At 44.5% G+C, this 17394-nt stretch overlaps 1 protein-coding gene across 10 annotated transcripts in view; it reads right to left on the reverse strand.

Annotated features, from left to right (window-relative positions):
• MED15 (mediator complex subunit 15) overlaps positions 1 to 14556 on the reverse strand; it is a 19576-nt gene extending 5020 nt beyond the window's left edge. Inside the window, exons 1-14 of one of the 10 annotated variants that reach the window (XM_061561389.1) lie at positions 14389 to 14556; positions 12643 to 12730; positions 12018 to 12069; positions 11636 to 11662; positions 10252 to 10545; positions 8836 to 8951; positions 8149 to 8244; positions 6791 to 6951; positions 6661 to 6754; positions 5498 to 5626; positions 4910 to 5062; positions 3231 to 3364; positions 1839 to 1963; positions 849 to 971 (exon numbers count right to left, since the gene is read on the reverse strand). In XM_061561389.1, coding sequence (XP_061417373.1) covers positions 849 to 971; positions 1839 to 1963; positions 3231 to 3364; positions 4910 to 5062; positions 5498 to 5626; positions 6661 to 6754; positions 6791 to 6951; positions 8149 to 8244; positions 8836 to 8951; positions 10252 to 10545; positions 11636 to 11662; positions 12018 to 12069; positions 12643 to 12730; positions 14389 to 14456 — 1660 coding nt within the window. In that variant the 5' untranslated portion in view covers positions 14457 to 14556. Of the gene's footprint in view, positions 1 to 848; positions 972 to 1838; positions 1964 to 3230; positions 3365 to 4909; positions 5063 to 5497; positions 5627 to 6660; positions 6952 to 8148; positions 8245 to 8835; positions 8952 to 10251; positions 10546 to 11635; positions 11663 to 12017; positions 12070 to 12642; positions 12731 to 14388 lie in introns of all 10 variants that reach the window. The other 9 variants (XM_061561387.1, XM_061561388.1, XM_061561385.1 and 6 more) reach the window with 9 other exon arrangements.
• Between the last annotated feature and the right edge of the window lie 2838 nt (positions 14557 to 17394).

Genomic DNA, 17394 nt, shown 5'->3' on the forward strand with positions numbered 1-17394 from the left:
TAAGCAAAACAAATGTTTTTAGCTGAATTTACTTCAGTTTTGTCTTATCCATGTTATTGTAACCATGCCACCCCTCCTCTCCATTGCCTTGCATAATTGAGAGCTGAATGTACTAATTATGACTTACATTTAAATATAACTGCTTATAACTAAGCTTTCCAAATTAATGACAGCAGTACAAAACAATGTTACATATATCGGATACACATTGCTAAACATCACTATCATTATTATGATGAAATGTATTTTAAAACATCAAGTATTTTAGGTTAATTTTGCACTCATTTAACAAAGATTATAAAAAAACATTAGAATTGCAATCTTTAGCATCAAGCAGTCGCTATGAAATTAAGCAGTGGCACATGCCTGCTATCCAGCCCTTTGTAAGCAGATTAGATGAAACCTCAAACCAGCTGGGCTGTGAGATGTCCAAAAGGCAGTACAGAAAAGGGGATAACATAGCAACCCAGCTGTGTGGACTTTTTCAGTCGAGCTTTTCCACGTATTTCACCTTCAGGTTAAAAACAAAAACGTGGCCAAATAATCCAATGCCGGACCCTTCTACAAGAAAATGGCGAGACATCATGCCTTTTGTGGTTGCAGACAAACAGTTCTCTGCTAGTTTAATGAAATTTTCCCCACTTTTCAATGTACCAACCATTAATATGCTCATGAATGCATTATGTATGTTCATTGATGTATGTTGAACTTATTTCGCGCCATACATAGCCAACCATGCTAATCGGAGGTGCATTATTTCAAGTGGTGACTTTCGTTTCATTATGATAATTATTATGACTGAACCATGAAGTCTACAGCAGAACTACAACAGCAGCCGTGTGCCTCACCCTCGTTCTTGTCGATCTTGTTGATCATGCGGCGCAGCGGGTCGATGTACTTGGACAGCTGTCGCAGCTTCTCCAGGTACTGCTGCTCCTCCGTCTGCGTGCGCCCCGCCGGGCTCGGTGCACCTGTTGGTCCCACGATGCGCCGTTACCGGATCAACTCCCCAGTAAATGAATGGAACTATTTTATAACATACACACCAACGGATTCATTCAATGCACGATTTTACTCTATGAGAATCATTGGTGGTGATGAGCATCGGCCCTGCTGAGCCTGCCCTGGGACTCGCCGGTGCTGCCTTGGCTGCCGATGAGATTCCTTGGGGGTCCTAGTTGCTTCATGCCCTTGCACTTGGCCTTGTTGGCCCCGAGTCATGCTGTGGTGGTTGCTCTCTCTTCCCTTTTCTGTATGTCACTGTCCTCAACCTGCCACCCCCCCCCCCCCCGTCCCTCTCCTTCCTATTTCACTTTCTTCCTCAATGCTATCTCCAACTTATGCTGTTCATCTTGACCGGACCGGTAAGGCTGGAGCACTGAGACAGGTCCTTTTTCTTCAAGCATGTGTCTCCCAGAGTTACCATTTGATCAATTTGGTTCGTTTTCTACTGGGTAACCACATAATAGCAACACAACCTTATACTGAAAGTTTGGTCATATTGGATCATCTTTACAAAAAGGTTATCATGCCAGCAAATGGATAATTGCTTTCAAATAAGTTGCATTTTTTAAATGTACAATTACCTCTTGCCAAACGTTGATTGTAAGGACAGGGGCTACAACAGCCGTAAACAAATCTGCCATTACACAACTTTGTCTAAATGTGCTAAATACATTTTGTGTAAACTAGGTAAAGGCCAGAGCAGTGCATCAGGCCTTTGTAAGTCATAACTCTCCTTCCGACTGGCTGCACAGCGTAACTTATCCTGGGTGTAGTGTATTTTTTGCGTGGTTTGTCTTCACCAGTTTTTCTATTGTTGCCGGCGCAGTGCTCACCTGGGGTGTTGAGGGGCCCCGGGGACTGCACGCCCATGGCCTGCGGGGTGCGAGCGGGCGCAGGGCTCTGGGACGGTTGCGGGGATGGGCTAGGCATGAATCCAGGAGATGGTACTGCCCCAGAGCTGGGTTACACATGCAAGCGGTCACGGCAGGGAACATGATTAAACATCGCGGGGCACACATTAGGTTTTTATGTACCGCATTTTCCCCGATTATAAAACATGCTATTTTTCCTGTACCTTAAAGCTAAATTTGGCGGTGCGTTTTATAATTCCGTAGATGTGCAACCACATTTATATTACTTTATTGACACTGGGCACAAGTTTGGGAGTATACGGTATGTCATATTTGCAGTCGGTAACGCACAGTGCTATGAACCCGGTGACATAGGTTCGGTTTCCAGCCATGGTTATCATCAGTGGCGAGTGATAATTGAACTTGTTATGGGCCCTCTTATTTAAAAAAACACACTAAAAAAATTCACATAATCCACGAACCTCTGCCTCCAAAGCAACACATGTATGCGTTCGCAACCAAAATTATTGACTTATAAATACCTCTAATATGGTTTATTTTCACGAAATTGGACTATGATGGTCCTTATATGTATGGGCCGAATAGAGTTGTGTGGCTCGTATTGTACCCAACAACATTTGCTTCGATAGACAAAATGTTGAAACAATGAACCAGGCAATGATCTTAAGCTGAGCCTACCAAGAAGAACCTTGGCCAGGTTCAGATATCAATTTCCATTGCTGTTGTGCAGTGCATAGCCAGGCATCAAATCCAGGGTCACAGTCCTCCCAGCACGGCATTACCATTACACTATCGGTTCTGACTCTAATGTCAACACACATACAGCGTGTCGTAGAAATAACAGGCTAATTCACGGGTGAGGTGCCCCAGTATATCCGGCGTTCTCTCTTTGAAGACCAAATTTATCCCACTTACAGCTTGTGATTTTAGAGTGTTCAACAATATGTATTATATTAAAACACTTGGAGGATAATAACATTAACATATAACGTTTAATGTGTTTTAATATATATTCCAAGTACTACATATGAAAGTGTGATACAGTAATCACTAAACAAAATACAGACACGATCTGTATTGTACTGTACAGTACAATACGAAACGAGGTTTGACTGGTGTGTGATGTTATCGTGCGGAGTGGAGACGCAGATAACAACAAGTCAGCATTTGCCGTTCAAGTTTTGCACTTCGGGAGTGCAGTTTCCGATAATTAAAAAAATGTTGTCGTCTCCAAAAACACCCAATATATGCGAGACGTCGTATATCTACCCACATTATTTCTCAGAACACACTACACTGTGAACAAAAACAGACGCAGGCTGTAGAGCACGGCAGCTGCCCCCACGCCGGTACCTCATGTTGCTGGGAGGCTGGCTCTGTGTGGACTGTGGCGATGGCTGTGGCTGGGAGGGCGGAGGCGGCATCACCTGATTCTGAGCCGGCACCGGCGACGGACTCGACATCATCAGTGGAGACTGGATCATCTGCTGCAATCGAGACGGCAGAAACAAAAACAATTCTCGGAAATTTTCCGCACGCACTACAACACCGCAACCACCGTCAAAAAGAAAAGGAGCAATTTAACGTGTGGAATACGGAAGGGCGACAAAAAAAAAAACACAACTTTGAAGGGGAGATACTCGTAAAAGCAACGTGGTCTAAATATTATGGTTCGCAGAATTTCATATTTATGTATGAAAATCCATATAGTATAGAAAATCAATGTGAGTCGTGAATGTAGAAGAATAAGAAACATAAATGTGAATCTGTGTACACATTTTATATGCCTTTCTCAAAATATGATTATGGCCCAATGTGTGTGCGAAATAAATAAAGAACAATCATGCGCCAAATGATTATTTGCTTTCCCTGTTTAAAGGCCATTGTTTGACCAAAATATATATACTCAATTAAACACTTTGCAGATGCAGAAATTAGCATCGCTGATGGGGAAAACAGACCCCACCCCACCGTAAAAAAGGGCGATCTCCATATTCGGAATATCTATCGTTGGTTAAATAAAATAAATGGAATTTGACGTGATAGCCAGGAGGTGCGGCACTGGTGCCTTAAGGGAATTGTTATTGCTACAATATACGGAGAAAATTACAGAGCCAAGCATGAAAAACAGACTAACAGCCAGGTATAAACACAGAAAAAAAAACACTTTAAAATACATGCAAACATGCAGGGTGACATAATTAATGAATGAAAGTATAGGCCATGTGGTCTTAATAAATTTCATACACAACTAAGTCCTTGTTAACTTAAAGAGGTATTGGCAAAAAAGTAGGTTGGTTCTCAGGAATTACTACTATAATTGCCCAGAAATGTGTGTAACGCGCGTGATGTCACTCCACATGCCTTACAGAAAGTGACGGTCAAAGATAAATCTACGCCGGAGCAGTCCTACATCCGTACGTGACGTCACCGCAAAAGAGCACCCCCCCCCCCCCCCCCCCGTCATTACTATCATAAGCAATAAAAAATGTTACGCAAATTCGCTCTAAATTTGACGTTTCTTTATTGAAATTTACTATAACTCTACGCAGACGTTTCTTTACGTAAATATTACAGCTTCCGTCCTAGGATGGGCAAAAGGCTAGTTGCGGTAGATTAGGACAGGGAATAGCGAGACTTTCACACACAGGGATGCAAACCTGACGCATGCTGCTGGAGATGCAGAAGAATACCGCTAACAGCCATAACGACGGTTGGTCAGATAATCACGGTTTGGTCGAACAGCAAATCACTCCGACAAGATGCTTTGAAATTAATACAGAAGTGGTAGACCACTGCAAGTTGTGTATGAAAACACTATCATAAAATACAATTCTTAAAAATAAATTCTAAAAACTGGTCATAGGAAAACAATGGGAAACTGGCCAAACATTTGACAAAACAACACAGGCGGCAGTGCCTTGCCCCTTCGTGCGACGGAGAGAGTAAAACGCCCTTCTTATCCGTGAGTCTACATCAGCTCGCCAGCGTGCTGGTCCGAGCTCCTCAAACATGCGCGTGCATGCGTGTACCTGTGTGCTCGATTGGGCCCCCATTGATGGAGGAGCAGAGCTCTGGGTATAGCCCCCCGAGGAGGGGGGTGGCGGAGTTGATGATGGGACAGACACCCCTGAAGGAAACCTCTGGGGACGGGGGCCCCCAACGGCAGTTCGGTTCAACCCAATCTTCAGAAGGGTCAGGGGGGATCACGGAGCGGGGATGTGGGGGGGGGGGTGGAATGGGGTGGTGGGGGGCCCGCAAGCAAGTCACGTGATAACAGCTCTCAGCCAAATCACAGAACAGAAAATATGACAAGCGTGCGAGCACACCTTTGGACAAGCAGCAAATTAACAGCGGGAACGGCCCAAGCAACAAACACAAGCGCAAACGCCGAAGGGCACAATAGCACGGAGGATGATCACCATTCGTTCCTGATCAGTGTGTGAAGAGCTCAATTAAAACACAATGACCAATATCCCTAATGAAAGAATGAGCGTTTTTTCAACACCTGTCTGGTACTTTGATCTTTCTTCATGCAAATCTCCAGAGATGCCTGCTTTCTCACATCGGCTTTTTTTGTAACCCCAAAGCAACAGTAGAGAGAGAAGCTCAGTACACACCTGTGGGTTGTGAGCCAATTGCATGCGGATGGGAGGTTGCTGCTGCTGTTGCTGCTGCTGTTGTTGCTGTTGTTGCTGTTGCTGCTGTTGTTGCTGCTGTTGCTGCTGTTGCTGGTGCTGCTGCTGCTGCTGTCGTTGTTGAACCAATATTAAGACACGAGGCAAAGATATAAAAAACACATGGCGCTGCAAGATATTATACTCGTATGACAACAGTGACATGTCTCTGTTGGTGTCATTTTTACTTGATACAGCAAAACGGATAGTACTCGACTTACGAACATAATTGTTTCTTGAGACCCGTTCGAAAATCGAACGGTTCTCAAGTCGGAACACAATAATGTACTGTATTTAAATGCCCATACGGTCAGTGTCGTCATGAAATGTGTTACGGTTCAAATGTGTTACGGTTCAACAAAAAATTGAAGTATTATTGAAGTATTGTTAAAGTACTGTTAAACTCATAAATATGAATAATTGTACATTTGCATGTAATACTGGAATACTGTACCGTAAATAAAACTCACAAAGGCAAATATCCCCCGTATCGCCTGAACAGGCTATTGGGGTAAGTGCTGTTAGCGAGCCGCTTCTATGAAGATGCAGGCTGAGCCAACTTAGGGGAGGCCCAGGACCCATTTAGATAAGCGGCACTGGGTTTGATCATGAGTGGGAATCGAACTCGGGTTGCCGCTGTTGGTAGCGCAGCTCACCAACTGCTACCCTACCGCCTCCCAGACACTTTTACACGCATGCGCGCGCCCACATGCACACACTCATTCCCCACGCGAGACAAACTCATTACATCTCCCTGAACAAAATAGTTCCGCGGTTCAGCTTGCCAAGTCCGAGTTCGTGATTTAGGTCAATGTTTTCCACACCTCCAATTCGCACGGATGGCTGCGTACAATGTGAAAGAAGTTCAACATAGATACGTTCAATGTAAACAAATATATATTCATGGAAGCTGGTTGGTAAGTGCGGGTGTTCATAAATTAGGTGTCCGTAAGTCGGGTACTGTCTGCACTCATAATTGTGTTTTTTTTATCGTCTAAGGCATCAAATCCAATTGGGGACATCTACACCAGAACATACTTTAGAGTATTATAAAAAAAAGTGGCATTTTTTATCATTCAAAATCAAGTTTTTAGGAATCACTGTACCTGAATAGCCCTAATCTGGGCTTGCGCCTGCTGGATATGCTGTGCCTGCTGTTGAATTTGCTGCTGCTGTTGTTGCTGTTGTTGCTGTTGTTGCTGCTGCTGTTGCTGCTGTTGCTGCTGTTGCTGCTGTTGCTGCTGTTGCTGCTGTTGCTGTTGTTGCTGCTGTTGTTGCCCTTGCTGCTGCTGCTGTGCGTTCATGATGCCAGACACGGATCCCGAAACCTGGCCCCCCGCCATGACACTAGTAATGGGCCCACCACCACCGCCACCTGCCTGCTGTACTCCCTGGCCCTGAGACACCACGCCAGGTGAGACAGAAGTCACATTAGAAAATCATCCCCAAATTTCAAGAGTTGCATCATCATTAACATTCATCTCCATACAAGGAGATATTGGTCCTATTAGGGGTTAAATTATTCATACCGACTATAATTACCCAGTCATGTCTGTCCTTAACGCTCGTGACGTCACTCCACATCGAACAGCCCCCCTCATTAATAATCATGAGCAGGTGATGTCCTCCAAATGGACATCCCCCCATTATTACTTAATATAATGAGCAAAGAATGTCTGTGTGCAACGCTTGTGACGTCACTCCATGTCGACCAGCCCCCCTCATTAATAATCATTATAAGGTGACGTCCTCCAAATGGACACCCCCCCCCCCCTTCATAATAATTAGCGGGTGACGTCACTCCACCTGGGGGGCCGAGGCACCTCCTCTCCCCCTCCTCGGCGTCAACTCACAACCCTCACTACAAAGGCAGAACCCTCACTACGTCACGCGACCTCCGTAACGCTGTTGAGACATCAAAGTAAAAAGGACGTCATGATGAACAAATGATTATAACCTTAAAATTAAGTAGGTCTGTGTCACCGTGGCCTTACAAATTGCACGTGCATTGATGCAATGAATATCATGTCGCGGTCTGCTTTTCGCTTGCAAGTTTCAGATTTACTGCAATACACCCGTCCTTGGACGTGCAAAAGGCTAGTAGATTAATATTTACTCAAGCTCTTGAATGGACTCGCATCACCCATGCAGCCACCAGAGACGATCATTCACTGCAATGTGAAAATAATTATTGGAGTTATGACACTGAATGTCGACAATTCATTCAATTTCCCCCACCTCCAATTAGCACGGCTGGCTACGTATGGTGCGAAAGAAGTTCAACGTACATACAATCATGGCGCGGTAGGGGGAAGTGAATCCTTCTACCCCTACCTATAATACTAGAATTCCCCACCCATTGCAAGCAAGATTCGGTTAATGTTTTTATTTTAAAGGTCAACATGCACTGGAAGAGATGTGGGCACCTAAGCTTTAATCAACCACAAGTGTCCGACAGATCAAACAAACCCTCTGAACAACAGTTCTATACTACATAATACCCAAGGTAAACGATTCCGCATCACAAAAAACAAGTCACTCTGCAATCACACTTGTCATGTTGACATAACACAGTAAACCTTTCATGGTGTCACCTGTCCTCCGTGCTGTGCTTGTAGTTGCTGCTGCTGCCGTATCTGCAAGTACTGCTGCTGCTGTTGCATTTGCAGTTGTTGGTGCTGCATCCTCTGCTCAATACAGAAATGTGCATAACAAAGACTGTCAGAACAGATGTATACAACAAGAGATGTGGGCATGCAATAATCTACATGCATAGCCCTTTGACAATCCACTACTCGACGAGGACCTCCCCATGCCATGTAGATCGTTTGGGTTATCTGACCATACCCCATCACGCTGGTCACTGTAGGTATGTTAAGATGTCAGCATAGATATTGGAGCATAGAAGTACGGTACAACGATATATTTTGCTGCACTGCCCTTTGGTAATGACCAGAGCAGTCTCGCAACCGCCTATTCTGGTGTGCAGTGGTTACCTATTCAAGCACGATCTAGGCTCAATCCTACTCAGCTTCCGAGATCTGACGGAAAAAAAATAATTCGGCAATAACACTTCCGTCAAAAAGTTTGAAAATAGGTGACTATTTGTGCAATGGGCCATCGTCACAGCACATAGAGAGGCCAGGGAGGTAGAGTGAGAACTGACAAGATCGATTCGCGATTAGGTGATTTGATCATAAAAACACGTGTGTGTGATGACAAGAATATGTAGATGGGCAAATGGCCAAAGACCAACAGAAATCAAACACTTTTGTTTGCACCTGCTGAATAAGCTGCTTTTGCATCTGCATTTGCTGTTGCTGCTGCTGCTGTTGAATCTGGGCGGCCTGCATGCCCGGCTGTCCCGGTGGCGTTGCGATGCACATTTGTTGAATTGCTGTAGAACAGAAGACACAATTATTACTTGTCAATGTACTTATACAAATACAAAGATCTCCCGTATAGACTCGACACACTTTTGAGGCAAGTGCTGTTAGCAAGCACCTATGAAGGCCGGCAGAGAGTGCTAGTGGGTGATATGGCCAGTACCACTCCTTGCCACCTTTGTCTCCCTACTGCTGATGTTTACACATGGCACCACATAATAATATAAGGCCGAGTTGACCAAGTGAAGCCCCAGGACCGGTTCAGGATATCGCTTTCCACTGATGTTAGCCATGATTGACAATCGAACTCTGGTCACTGGGTTTGTAACGCTTAGCAGTGTGCTAACCATTACACCACCGCTCCCCTCTATAAAGGTACACGCACACAGACGTGTATGCACATAAAAACCTTTTTTCAGACTAATTAAAACTGTTAGAGAAAGTACCTTTAGCTAATATTGACTGCATCTGTTATGACACATGGTGGAGTACTGGCACAAAGGCTCCACCACCTACATTACATTACTATTTAAACTCATATAGCATCTACATGCCACTGAAACTCAAGAAGCTTCACAAAACTTCGCTTCAAACAAATAGAAGTAATAAAACATTGCGCGTGAAAACCTAAAAAAACATCTGGATTAAATATATATGAATGCAATTTTGATTTGAAGCTTTCGTGACTGCAGGAATCCATACTCTTTGGTTCTTTCGGTAAAGTCACGTAGGTAGAAAATTAATAGATCACGACGTTTCGATCGCTACGCAAGCGAGCGTCATCAGGTGAGACAAACACAGCAGGCGGACTGCTGAGGCAAGAGAAATCCGCCTGCTGTATTGTTTCACCTGAGGACGATGGCTTGTGTTGCTATCGAAACGTCGTGATCTATTCATTTTCTATCTACGTGACTTTACCGAAAGAACCAAAGATTACCATATATTAATGCAGTTAACAAAACCTAGTTAACATTTTATTCCACACCAATATGGCGAGAACGGCTGGCAATAGAATGAGTGTGTAGGTAAAAAAAAAAGAAAATACATCCATTTTATTTATTATTCTTTCATTTATTCTTATTCTTTTATTTGTATTATTTTTTACCTACGTGACTTTACCGAAAAAACCTAAGATTATGAATCCTTGCAGTCACGAAAGCTTCAAATCTAGAAAGAATGAGTGTGGCTAGAAGAAATTGCAGAATGAGTGTGGCTATGAGCGCCTCGGAGACTGTAGCACAGCGCACTAACGATCGCCACAGGAATGCCACTCATGCAAACCCGACATGCCACGCATCGTCTCACCCTTACCCTGCTGTTGCGCTGGTGTGGGCATCCGTCCCGAGGGTGCAAGAACTCCACCCATACCCCCAGACTGGGGATGACCCCTCATCCCCTGAGACATTCCCATGACACCAGGTTGACCTTGCCCAGGCTGACCCATGTTGCCCGGCTGAGGCCCCCCCTGGTTAGGCTGTCCCTGAGGCTGTGGAACCGGCATGCGATGCATGGGCCCCCCAGGAACCTGAGGTCGGGGTACCATCATGGGAGGGCCGGGCTGCCCAGGGCCCAGTGGGGCTATGACCTGCAGCGCGTGCATTGGGTCTGCAGGCACAGAGAGGAGGTCAATGCTCATTCACTGCCGAACCTTAAGTTGACATCAGCATAACCCAATAATTGCACATATATATGAAGAACGTTATCTATGGCATATTTGTTGCTATGTTTTGACAACATATTTAATTGACTTATTTAATATATCCTCACTGATCAACAACACATTAACTAACATTTAACATGTCCTTCATTATTGACAAATCATATCCAAGAATAAAAAAAATGCTGCACATTAAAATCACTGATAAATCATGTTTGACTGTTGACAATATAAAATAATGTATATATTTCATAATCAAAGACATATTCAATCAACAGCTATTAAACATGTTCATTTATCAAACATATAGAAATATGCCGCATTTAAATGTTGATGATCTCAAAATTAAGGACAAAATATTGATCATTGAGGACATTAAACAAGTTTATAAAATGTCGAAAACTAACAAAGAATCTTAAAACAGCAAGAAAGATCGTGTAAAAATATTCATGATAAAAATGTAATCTTTACAAATGTAGACGTTCGGCACTTTTTTGTCAATGCACTGGTGGATGAGGGCCTCCCCACGCCATGCAGACTGTTTAAATAATGTAACCATACCTCATCATGCCGGTTACTGTGGGTGGATAAAGGTCACGACCATCGATGTAGGAGCATATAAGTACAGTGCAAGCATGGATTCTGCTACACTGCCTTCTGCTGCCCACCACATAGCCACGCAGCAGTCTATAATAAAGGCATTGTGCATGGCGATCACCAATCCAAGCACTATTCAGGCTCAACAACCCTGCTCGGCTCCTGGTATTTGACGACATCGGATGCGTTCTGGGTGATTTGATCATGTAGATTATACAACTATGAATGAGAGCCATTATTGTCAAAATATTTTCTTCATTAATACTATTTTTGTTGTACCCCCCCACCCCCGCACCTCCGATTTGCATGGTTAGTTATGTACAGTGTGAAACAAGTCCAATATAGATACATACACACATTACATACAGAGTCTCCCAAAAACGTAAAATGGGAATGTTACAGTTAACACAATTAGTGAAAAAAAATTAGTACATCACTCACCACCTTGATTTGGACGAGCCTTTTTTGCTGCAGGGAAAATACGATAATAAATGTTATCAAGGCAGAAAAAGTGGCACTCAAGAAAACTAGACATTTAGATCAATCACATAAGTGTAATAACATTTTCTGCTAGACATTGTTTAACACAATTCAAAGTTAGGATGGTAAATCCACTAAGATTGGTTTCTGAATTTTTTAACACCCCAACTTAACATTTGTGAGCAGCCCATCTTTATGATCAAGAGCCAATGACCTTGCCAATGTGAGCCAAGATTAAGCGAGGTGTGGAAAGCTGGGCAAGAACTCTTGACTAAAAGCTAAAGTAAGCTAAAATGGACGAAGCACACTGTGAAAAGTAATTCTCAGCTACGCAGATACTTACAGTAGTCTCTTATATGTAGAATTAGCCTGGCAAGCAGCGCCATGTACTCATCCTGTCCAAAAACACAACATTCATCCATCCATCAAAAGTGACTATAACGTTGACCACAAACCGGTATTACTCATAGACCAGCTGACAATAATTGAATGGCCATGAAATGAATTCAGCTGTCTGAGTGCTGAGCAGCTTCTCTGACCACTGACACGTCCAAGCCACGACCCTTTTGTTAGCCATGAAAGACAGCTGAAACCGATGAACGAGGTATGTGGTCAGTCTACAATTTACGGAACAAGGCACATATTGAAGATTTAACAAAGTAACTGCCTTTTGTTACCTGTAAGGCAATGGGCTGTATTTACCCATGTTAGAACTACACAAGGGAGATGTGGCTACCTAATCCATATGTGGGGAATTATGGAGTTAAATAATTGTGAAGTGCAATACATCACTCACATAACTGATTATTTCCCAATGCACACTTCTGTAGATTCAAATGTTATCCATGTGGAGACCCAGAATTCATCGAATGGCTTTCCAAACTCAAGCTACGTGTATTAAGTTGGCCCATTGCTTTTCAAAAGCCGTACAAAAAAGGGAAGAGTGGGATGTATTGCAGAGCGCTCACCCTGCTGCTGGCCTTCATGAATACATGGTTCTCCATCTCCTTACTGGACTTGGTTATTGGGTGGCCAGCCTGCCGTACTGCCTCCTCACTGCTCATACCACAATCAGGCGCACATACCACAATCAGGCACACAAACAAAATATCCTCTCCTCGCCAAACACGAGCACCTCGGGATTTCCCATTTACTATTAATAAAATGCATAACACAAAAATCAGAACGCCAGGGGGGTTTTTGAAGTTTTCTGTGCCAAATATCATGGCACAGGCCCATGTTGACCACGATAGGGTTAGCTATGACTTGCTTTTTGCAGGAAATGCTCATAAGACTCTTTTGATAAGCAGAGTAGAATACTAGGTCAATTCCATACAAAAAAAACAGGAAGAGCCATTTACCCAGTCAGCTGTGATTCATAAATACGGTAAGGTAATTTATTTTGGATGAGATTGTGTAGGTATGCCAATTTTCTTTTTCGAAAACCTATCACCAAGCGGCAGATCTGTCACAGGGATTGTTTGACCGTGACGCTCAGCACCAGTTAGTCAAGGACTACTTCAGACAGTAACTTGCCACTGAGCTGAGCCACGAATAAGAATCAAACTCAGCTTCCTGAGTTCATGGGAGTATGACATTGATAGCTCGTTTTGAAGCGATGGCCGGCCAAGAATCCAACTCGTCAGCCTCACAACTGTAATTGTACTTCATCCTGTCCACTGCAACCGAGCCGTATTACAGAAACGCACAATGAAACAATCTTAAAACTTTATAGCCAGTAAAGTAAACGTCTATGAACTCGGCGATTCCATTAAAACCAAGGCATATCAGAACCGGTCCTGGGCTCTAACCGCTTCTCCAATCCGCATCAGACGCGTACCTGTCAACCCCTTATCAGTGCCCTACCTCATTACAGACCAATTCAGACCTTATTGGTCACCCCGTGCCCTTATAAATCTCAACGTTCATCCTACAAAGTCCCACCACAAGGGAGAAACACAAACAAATAAGACAAAAATATATGATTATTTTTTTTGCCCGAAATGAAACGGCTGTACGGACCTGGAAACTCAATTTCTCCGCACAAGAACGACGAGGAAGCCGTATGGGTTGACACGGTATGCATACGTCAACAGTGTGAAGTATGATGAACTCGTGAAGTACCGTATATTGAACTTATGTTTGGCACTCATCCAGCAGTTAAACGACAATTGGTCTGTCATTCATCATCATCAGCCATGGTCAATCCACTGCTGATTGACAAGCCCCCCTCCCCCAAGCCTGTCACGACCGTACACTGCAATAAACACTCGACCCTAGCATCTCATTTCATCGCTCAATCTCGTCGGCCGCGTCCCATCCTCTCGGGAAGCGCTCCGATCTTTGCCTGCCACTCCGTGATTACCCTCCACCGCAAGTCATCGTCCCCGCTCACAATGAGCGCTCTTCCCAACGCTCTGAACCACACCATTAACCAGCGTTATTATTCTAGAATCTGCGTGTCCCTCTTTACGTCCCTCACCACCACCACCACCACCACCCCCGCTATACATGTGTCCCCTCACTGCCACCAGAAGCTGTGAGGGGGAGTCAAACCCGCACTTTGTAACTCTGAGAAGAGAAGAAGAGACGACCACCCCACCACCACCCCCAGACTGAGGGCCGCGGGATGCCTCCACAGCCGCCCGCGTCTCTCTCCATTACCTCCCCCCAGCCACCACCACCACCACGGCGTCCAACTCTACGCGACTCACATCTGCACCACGACCTTCTGGCGGAACGCCTGGCTGCGCCAGTCCGAATCGCCCATGCCGGAGTCCATCTCGACGACTTTTCAGCCAAAGCCGCTGAAGCCGCCGCCGCTGAAGCCTCCTCCACAAGTCCACACCGCCTCTGTAGGCAAGGCCTCTCTCGCGTGACGTCACCACGCACGGGAGGGGGGTGGGGCCGTGACGTAAATTACGTCATGACGCTGGAGCCGGTGCCGAGGTCGTGACGTCATGATGCTGGAGCCGAGGCCTTGACGTCATTACGCTGGAGCCTGTACCGAGGTCGTGACGTCATGATGCTGGAGCCGAGGCCGTGACATCATAACGCTGGAGCCGGTACCCAGCCCGGGACGTCTTGATGCTGGAGCCGAGGCCCTGACGTCATGACGCTGGAGCCGGTACCGAGGCCGTGACGTCATGACGCTGGAGCCGAGGACCTGACGTCATGACGCTGGAGCCGGTGTCGAGGCCGTGACGTCATGATGCTGGAGCCGGTGCCGAGGCCGTGACGTCACGACGCCAGCGAGAATTTCGGGGTGTGGGCTAGCGGCTCAGAATAAGTAATCTTTATAATTGTATCTGTGATAAAGGTGATTTAATTTGTATGTGTGTGGTGGGGGGGGGGTGTTAGATCGCGTAAATGTGTCGTAAAAGCCGCCACCACCCGACACAGCCAATTATTGTAGCAAGTTGTGCCACGTAAACAACACGTGGCCGCCAATTCGTGACAACTTCAGCACGCCGGAGTGTTGGAGAGTAAATCCACAACATTGGGGACGTTTCGCCGGTGGTTACAACTCGCTTCGTCAGGCGATAAGGCAGAATTGCGTATTCATTCATACTGGAGTAATGCGATGAGCCATACAGATCTTGTTTTAGAGTTTGTATTCTATTCTCCTGAAAAAAACATAACATTTATACCCAAGCACTTTTTAGTATTTGTGTATGTATATGTTATGGGTTTTTTTTAAGACAGCACAAGTTGTGAAATGTGGTATTCCCCCGAACAAAGCCGCGTCCTTCCTGCTAGTGAGCTATGAACATGAAACACACACAACAAACAGGACAAAAACACGATAGGAATGCAAAGAACTGTATAGGAAAGGAAAACATCACTTTTAATGCATATACATTCAGAAGCGACCTGGCCACAAATGATAGCTCAAAGAAGTGGCTCATCACGTGGAAATCTAAAGCAAGCAAAATAATCTAAATAATATAAACGCACGTTTCTAACCGTGGAGGGGGGGGGGGGAGAATCGGAGATCAAATCCACGCGACCACGGGGAGAGAGACACGCAAACTACAAATACACAGCAGGCGTCAGGGTCTGGATCGAACCCGAGACCTGCATACCGGGAGAGATAGTTAACATCTCGCTGTGGCTCTCCGACAGATGTCCCCGATTGATTCACGAACATGCAGATGTGCATGTGACACATATATACAGTACAGGGTGTTTCGATTTAAAGCTTTCGTGACTGCAGGGATTCATCTTCTTGGTTCTTTCGGTAAAGTCACGTAGAATGGAAATAATAAAATAAAACATAATAAAATAATTCTCACGACGTTTCGGCCACAACGCAAGCAGCCGTCCTCAGGTGAAGAACAGGTCTGTCGGGGAGAAAGACCTGGTCTTCAGACGCTGTCTCCCCGACAGACCTGGTCTTCACCTGAGGACGGCTGCTTGCGTTGTGGCCGAAACGTCGTGAGAATTATTTTATTATGTTTTATTTTATTATTTCCATTCTACGTGACTTTACCGAAAGAACCAAGAAGATATACAGGGTGCTTAACAAAAATGTGTTAACACTTCTGAGAATGTGCAACAATGCCACTAGAAATGTGCCTCCGGGCTCTGGAGACCACCTGGAGAAGATTCCAGGCACGCGTTGACAATGCTGGCGAACAAGTGGAGACTGACTTGTTGAAGCTATTAACATACGTTTGTTATTTTACAGGGTATTATCCCCTCTTTTTCCATGAAAAACGATAGTCCCATATAAGTAAGAATAGGGTTTCCCCTTTCTGGCAATAACACAGCTGTGTTAAGATGTTGAAAACACCAAACTGAAACCTTTTGCAAGAAATCATGTCTGCATTAACCACAATACTTGTGGTGAAAATACAAACAAAAAACATACTCTGACAGAATATGCATTGTCCTTGAAACTGATTGGTCCACACCAGAGACAGCTTTCTTTAGAGCCTCGTCTCAAACAGCGTTAGACCAGAGGACGCCAAAAGGCGAATAGCACAAAGATAATGCCACCATCAGGACATTGAGAGCTCGGGGTGAGCAACTACATCATGGGTCCTCCTTTGCCAGTATCAAAATATAGCATTAGGTTTTCCCCTTTCTGGCAATAAAACAGGCGTTAAGATGTTAAAACACCAAACTGAAACCTTTCAGTTTAAATAGAGCATGTTTTTTTTTTGTATTTTCACAAGCATTTGTGGTTATTGCTGACATGATTCCTTGCAAAAGGTTTCAGTTTGGTGTTTTAACATCTTAACACCTGTTGTATTGGCAGAAAGGGGAAAACCTATTCTTATATTTTGATATTGGCAAAGGAGGTCCCATGATGTAACTCCCATATAAGTGTTAACATTTTTTAAAGCACCCTGTATATACAGTATAGTGAAATGAATTGCAGTTGTATCAGTCCACAGCTTGGGGGGGGAAATGGGGAGTTGTTTGACCATATTTCACCGTACTGGTCAGTGTGTGTTCGTGAAGTGGTGGGAGCACGGCCTAGATTATTATAGAGGCTGTTGTCCTGGCATTCACCAAGGCCGTTGTTTTTATTGGAATGTTTCAATAAAAAAACGAATTTGATTAATGGTAACTCATTGAAAATTGAGAAATGCTGGATTACAGATTAATTTAATCACTATAGCACAACCACAAACCCCTACGCAGCAATTTAACACGCAATAAACCCCATTCAAAATGCTCCAGATGTCACACCTGTAGAGGCAACTGCTGCT

The sequence above is a fragment of the Lethenteron reissneri genome, chromosome 27, assembly GCF_015708825.2.
Source record: "Lethenteron reissneri isolate LAM-NWPU_2019-01 chromosome 27, ASM1570882v1, whole genome shotgun sequence".
In the NCBI taxonomy this organism is placed as follows: Eukaryota; Metazoa; Chordata; class Hyperoartia; order Petromyzontiformes; family Petromyzontidae; genus Lethenteron; species Lethenteron reissneri.